Source organism: Loxodonta africana, chromosome 16 (assembly GCF_030014295.1).
Source record: "Loxodonta africana isolate mLoxAfr1 chromosome 16, mLoxAfr1.hap2, whole genome shotgun sequence".
In the NCBI taxonomy this organism is placed as follows: domain Eukaryota; kingdom Metazoa; phylum Chordata; class Mammalia; order Proboscidea; family Elephantidae; genus Loxodonta; species Loxodonta africana.
The window spans coordinates 32,266,994-32,273,055 of NC_087357.1; the positions used below are offsets into that span (position 1 = coordinate 32,266,994).

Here is a 6,062-nt window from a genome sequence, read left to right on the forward strand (position 1 = left end):
GTGCTGGAGGTAGTACGAGCCAACTATGACACACTCACACTGAAGCTGCAGGATGGCTTGGACCAATATGAGCGCTACTCGGAGCAGCACAAGGAGGCTGCCTTCTTCAAAGAGCTGGTGAGTCTGTCCTTCCCTCATCTCTGCCTGTGTCTCTTGGCGGCACTTTCCTAGCCATCAGGTTCTACTGCACAAGCAAGCATCTAGGGAATGACTACAGTTTGCTAAAGGCTGATACAAGAAGATTTAAGGGGTCTGCTGGGATCGAGTATGCAACTTCTCTCCCAAGGCAGCCCAGGACCAGGGATGAGAGAGGAGCCTATTCCCCAGGGTATTGGTGCCAGGCTGGGAAGGGTGAGAAGCCCGAGGTAGCATTGCCCACCTCTCCTCTGTGGAGACAGCCCTTGCACAGTTCCAGCTGGACCTGGGGTTTGACTTGTGTTCCCAGTGGCAGCTCTGGCTCATTACTCCTTATCCTGTCTTCAGAGCAACTAATGAGAACAATTGATTCATCTCCTCCTTATGCAGTCACTTCTTTATAAATTCCTAACTGGCTCCTAGTCTTGAGTGCCCTCCCAGTCGAGTTCTTCAGTCTTTCCTTTTACTCCCTACCCGCATTCTCACTTTCCAGTCACTCAGCTTCCTGCTGCCCCAGCTTTGGCCATCTGGGACCAGTGATCATTTTGCTCTGCCTCCTGCTCCACCCCCAGTCAGTATCTCCACAGAACTCAGCTTTCCTTATTGATTGTCCCTTTCCTGCCCTGTGCTCAGAGCTACTCTCAGGAAAAGCTCAGCTTCCTCATAGCCCCACCACCCCAACCCCACCTCCTTGGTTATATACAAGCATTCTGGCTGGGGGCTGAGACCAGGACACACAAGCCTCAGTTCCCACTTTCCATGTCCTCAAACCTCCCTCTGCTGGGCAGAACTTGCGTCAGCTCGCCTTTTACTTCCTTGTGCCGAGTACTTGGTGAAGGTGCTGGATTTTAGATTGGATCTGTCTTGTGTTAGACACAGCCCAACTCTGGCCCTGACATGACATTCCTGGGATTTTGGACTTCGGCTGCCACAGGGTGAGGAGTGCATCCTCTGAGGTGAGTTAGTTGGGAGCAAGGAAGCCATTAGTGTAAGGAGATAGCAGGGTAGAGTATTTTTATGGAGTGGTTAGCAAGGTCTCTAAGTTGATGTGGGGGAGTTAGTGGGATTCAAGAATTAACAACGTTATTAAGACATGAAGAGGGTGAGAAAGTTAGAGGAGCTATGTCTTGAGGCTTTTACTCAGTTCTGCCTTGCTTGGTTCTACCCATACTGTACCTCTGGCACAGGGGAGCCAGAAGAGTCTGGTCCACTTTGGAGCTAATGAACTCAGCTGCCTGCTGTTTGCCGTGCTGCCCTTCCTTCTGAAGCTCCCTGCCTGGTGACTTCATTAAGTATCTCATAGCAAAGCAGAAATTGAAGGAAAGCTCCCCAGACTGTGGGACCCAGGACAGAGGAACATCTTTCCTTTTCCCTGCCCCCGCCCACCCACTTTGCCTGTCACAAACCTGTTACCATGGATGAATCTCCTTCCAGAGTCTGCTGGAGCCCTCTTGCCACCCACTCAGAGTAGAGTGTGTCCCTCTGGCCCCTTCCCCATAGGTCTTTCCTCCAGCTGACACAGGCAAAACTTCCTGCAAGGCTGTCAGTCCGTGGGTAGAAAGTATGTGAGGTGAGCAGTGGGGACACAGCCAGGATATATCCTAGACTTGAGCCCTGGTGGCCCAGTGGTTAAGAGCTTGGCTGCTGACTGAAAGGTCGGCAGTTCAAATCCACCAGCTGCTCCTTGGGAACACTATGGGGCAGTTCTACCCCGGCCTATAGGGTTGCTATGCGTCAGAATTGACTCGATGTTTTTCCTCTAAAGTGGGGAGGCATCTTTGTGGTATGGAAAGAGTGCTGGACTAGGAGTTAGGAAATCTGGGTCCTGCTCCCCAGCCTGGGACTCATCAGCTCTATGACCTGATCCTGCCCATTGGCCTTCTTGGGCTACATCTCTAAAAGTTCCTTCCAACCAGAAAAATTACATAAACAGAAAGTGAGAGGAGGAGGCTAGAAAACACATCTGAAGAGAGGTAGACTTAGAGTGTGAGTCCTCTGCCTCAATTTTTCCTCCTCCACAGACCCCTAACTAGACCAGTCTCCCTTCTGCATGGCCAAGGCAAGGACAAAGACCTGACCTTCTTGTCTGTGCCTGCTTCCACCTCCTCCAGAACTCTGCTGCTCTTCTTGCATCCACTAGAATTTCTTTGTTTCTCAGCCCCTCTTCTTTTCGTCCTGCTGTCGTGGAACAGTTTGCTAATTTGTCTGCAGGGTTCATTTCCTAAGAAAGAAACATCTAGCTTTGCATCTTGGCCCTGTGCCTCAAGCACTGCCCTGTGCTGTTTTGTAACTGACTCTCTCGTTTTTCTCTGCTTGTGCCCTCCTACCTTGCCCCCTTTCCCAGGTTCGATCCATTAGCACCAACGTCCGGAGAAACCTGGCCTTCCACACACTCAGCCAAGAGGTCCTGCTCAAGGAGTTCTCCACCATTTCCTGAGGCCACGCGCACCTGAGCAGCCTCTGACTGCCCTTACCCACAAGGCTCCTGGGCTGGAGGGGGAGTGAGGGAAGAGAAGGCTCCCCCCAAGATTGGAGAAAAACACCTACTGAGTTCTCTCCGTGAGGGCTGCACTTTCAGTGGAGCTTGGACACCAGGGGCCAGGAGGGACAAACCAGGGATAATCTTATTTGGGGAGGGATGGGTGGGCACAGAGAGGCCTCCAAGAATGTGGGGATTTCCATGGTGTGCACCTGGACACACCCTCATATTTCCAATTGACATTGCAAGTTGTGGCCACTGACTAATTTTCAGGAGCTGGTGGGGCAAGTCCCAGTGATGCCAACACCATGAGAGAGTCAATGGTTTTCCCAGGCTTTTGAAAACAGATCAACTCTCAGATGAAGGTGGAACCACATCCTGCTGCCTTTGGGCCTGGGGCTGAGCTGGGCTTGAAATCTCTGTCCCCTGTTCCCACTGATACTCTGTCCAGTCATTAGGACCACTAGCTCAGGCTTAGGGTAGGGTAGGAGTGGGGTGCCTTTTTTCTGTTTTGTAAATCCAGAGCTGATTCCTCTGATAGACTGGAGATTAGAATCTCCCCAATACTCTGCTATCTGGCCGCCACTTTCCGGATTCAAGTTTTGGCCACCAGGAGCATCCATTGACTTTCCCCCTTCCAACCCACTCATCAGCACAATAGGGTCACTACCTTAGCTTTCATTTTTAATCTGTTTTAAACTATCTTCAGGGTATGTGTGTGAAATAAACACTGATAGGTTTTCTGGAGCCCTCAGGTACCTACTTTGCTGGTTCCCTTTCCAGCAGCTTCCCCACCTTCGTACCCACCTCCTCCTCTGGGAGCTCCTCTGTGTTCTGCCCCCTCTCCCGGCTGTTGTTTACACCCAGCCTGCCTGAGAATTTCCTCTGGGGAGGAATCACTCCTGCTGTGGTCTGGTGCCTGGGAAGGAGAAAACCTGCTGGGGACTGGGTGCCCTCCATCTGAAAGAGGCCAGATGAACATCATAGGTAGGGCCTCCATTCTGCCTGCCTGTATTCTGGGTGGGGGCATGGCAAATCTGGCCTTTCGGAAGTTGGCCTGTGATTCTTCCTTTGGATAGCCTCCATGGGATCATTGTAGGTTTTCCCTACACCAGTGTTGCCTCATAAGTAGCTGCTGCTCTGAGATCTTCTCTTTCCAAAACACTTTCCGAAGCTGTCAGGATGCAGAGAGCAAGCTGCACAGGAAGAATCTGGGAGTGAGTGTAGGAACTAAACAGTGAGAACAGGTCTGGGACCTCCCCAGCTCGCTATTTCACTTAGCCTCAAATCTCTTTGGGATGCTTGCCCTCCTAGGAACCAGAATTCTGGCCCCAACATTGAGCAGATCTGCACTTGTTCCAGAGAAGCCACAATATGCTGCTGTGTGTAGAGTAGACACTTAGGAAATCAGGGGCTGGGCCATCTCTGATCACTAGATGGATAGCCCAGCCTGGGACAATTAGTGTTTTCCACAGTGATAAACCTCCGAGGCGCTGGAGCTGGAGCTGGTGGCAAGTTGAAGTTATTAAAAATTGATTCGAATGGGACAGTCTTTTTAGTGTCTTTTTTTTTTTTTTTCTCAATCTCTGTTGCCCAGAACTCATTTCTCAAAGAGTTAAGGTAATCTCCCAGGTGCTGGTCCCATCTGGCTGGGGAACCCCTGCCTATCCTTGCATACGCTCCTGGCCCTAGTGGAGGCCAGTCCAGTTCAGAGAGTTGTAGCCTCCCTTACCCTCTGGGTGGAAGGGAGGAAAAGGGAGTTCGCTTCTCTCCAAACTTAATGGTGTTGAGGAGGCCAGCCAGCCCATTTGGACCACTTCTGGATTCCTGCCAGCCTTTCCTATAGGCTGAGCAAGGCCAGGTCTAAGGCATGGGCTAATATTCAGAAGACTCCTTGCCCTGCATTGTAAAGACTTGTCTCTTGGCCTCTTCACAAATACCCATTCTAAGAACTGAATAAGATTCCCATCCTCTCCTAGAAATCAGCCCCAAAAGGAGCTGCCCATGCTCTGTCCATGCCCAAGCCTCTGTGCCAGGTCCGTGGAGGCTCCAAGAGAGCCAGGAGAAAGTCAGGAACAGGGCGTTGCCCTCAGAGATAGGCCTCCCTTCTGCTGCTTGTCCCCCTCTCATCCCTGAACACCCACCACAACTCCTGCTGGGTTAATTACGTCAAGTGGTTGGAAATTGAATCCAATTGAAGAGATGAAATGTGCTGAGGTCACTTTAGCTGAAGCTTTTGGTCTCAGTAGATCACTCCTCTGGAGGAGCTGCTGGGCTGGCAGGGTTATCTGGGACACTGCCACCACCCCATCCAGACCTCCTCCCCCTCCCCATCGTCTTGCTGGGTGGGGGACTCATGAGCTAGGAACCCAGAAACCATCCTGGGAAAAGTCAGACAAGTGGGGCTTAGCCATTCAGTAGCCATTCCTGAGTGAGGTAGCCCAGCTCTGCTAGTTCCTGAATTCAGAAAGGGGGCTTCACAGCAAGGGCATTTCTGACCCCACTCTGTGTTCTTACCCGGATCCCACAGCCCTTCAGTTGCTCTCCCAAATCTGCTGGAAAACTGGGAATCTAGGACAGGATAGGTAACAGAACAGTAGGGAAGTTGAAAGAAGGAAATGGGTGGGGGGAGCAAGAAAGTCTTGAGAAACTGACCTGGTCCGCTCTTTTCCTTATCTTCCCACTCGGCTGGCTGGGACCATCAAAGCAAGGAAGAAGGCACTCTGAGAGTGTATAGGGCCCAGAGACAGGGTCCTGAGGTGGGTGAGGGTTGGGGTCCTTCTGGAACTTGAGAAAATCATAGTCTGCTGGCCTGAGATGAGCCCGGTACTAGAGGCTGGGGCGATTTTTCCTCCGCATCTCCAGCCCCCTTCAAGCTGTGGTGGAGACTGGCTGGGGCCACAGAGGCGGATATGGGGAAGGAGGAACGACGGAAAATAGAGGGTGGCAAACACGGGACTTAGAGACATACTCCAGGCTCTAACCCGGCCAGAACCGCGCTGGCGGTGGGGGAGGAGGGCCTGAGAACTGGGGCGAGGGTCTCCTCACAGTGGAGCCTTTCTGGCCACATTCCCTCTCCGACTCCCAAACCCCCGCAGCTTCAGGTTTAGGGGGAAGGGTTGCTAAAGCAGCAGCCCCCTCCCCGCACGTCCCAGCTCACTCCTTCCCCTGGTGCCTCCCCCGAGCTGCAGAGAGGCGAGGCGGGGTAGGGGGAGCCAATCCCGGCAGTGCCGAAGGGGGAGGCAGTGGTGACAGCCGCGGGGAGGGGGCGGGAGGAGAGAGGCGGCTCGGCTCCGGCTCAGCGCTCAGCTCCACTCGGGCTCCGGGTCTGCGCTCACCTGCTACCCAAGCCTCCTGCTCCTGCCCCAGGACCCCCGGGTGGGCCCTAGACCCCAGCCCCGGCCCCTACTCTCCCCGCCCCCAGCCCCGGCAGCGCGCTACGCCGCCA

The 6,062-nt window shown here is 53.2% G+C and overlaps 1 protein-coding gene across 8 annotated transcripts in view; it reads left to right on the plus strand.

Annotated features, from left to right (window-relative positions):
* ARMH3 (armadillo like helical domain containing 3) overlaps positions 1–4,161 on the plus strand; it is a 219,318-nt gene extending 215,157 nt beyond the window's left edge. For 7 of the 8 annotated variants that reach the window (XM_023546793.2, XM_064269402.1, XM_023546794.2 and 4 more), the window contains 2 exons: positions 1–117; positions 2,480–4,161. In XM_023546793.2, the coding sequence (XP_023402561.1) occupies positions 1–117; positions 2,480–2,572 (210 nt within the window). In that variant the 3' untranslated portion in view covers positions 2,573–4,161. Of the gene's footprint in view, positions 118–2,479 lie in introns of those variants that run through there. The other variant, XM_064269405.1, reaches the window with a different exon arrangement.
* The last annotated feature ends 1,901 nt before the right edge of the window (positions 4,162–6,062 follow it).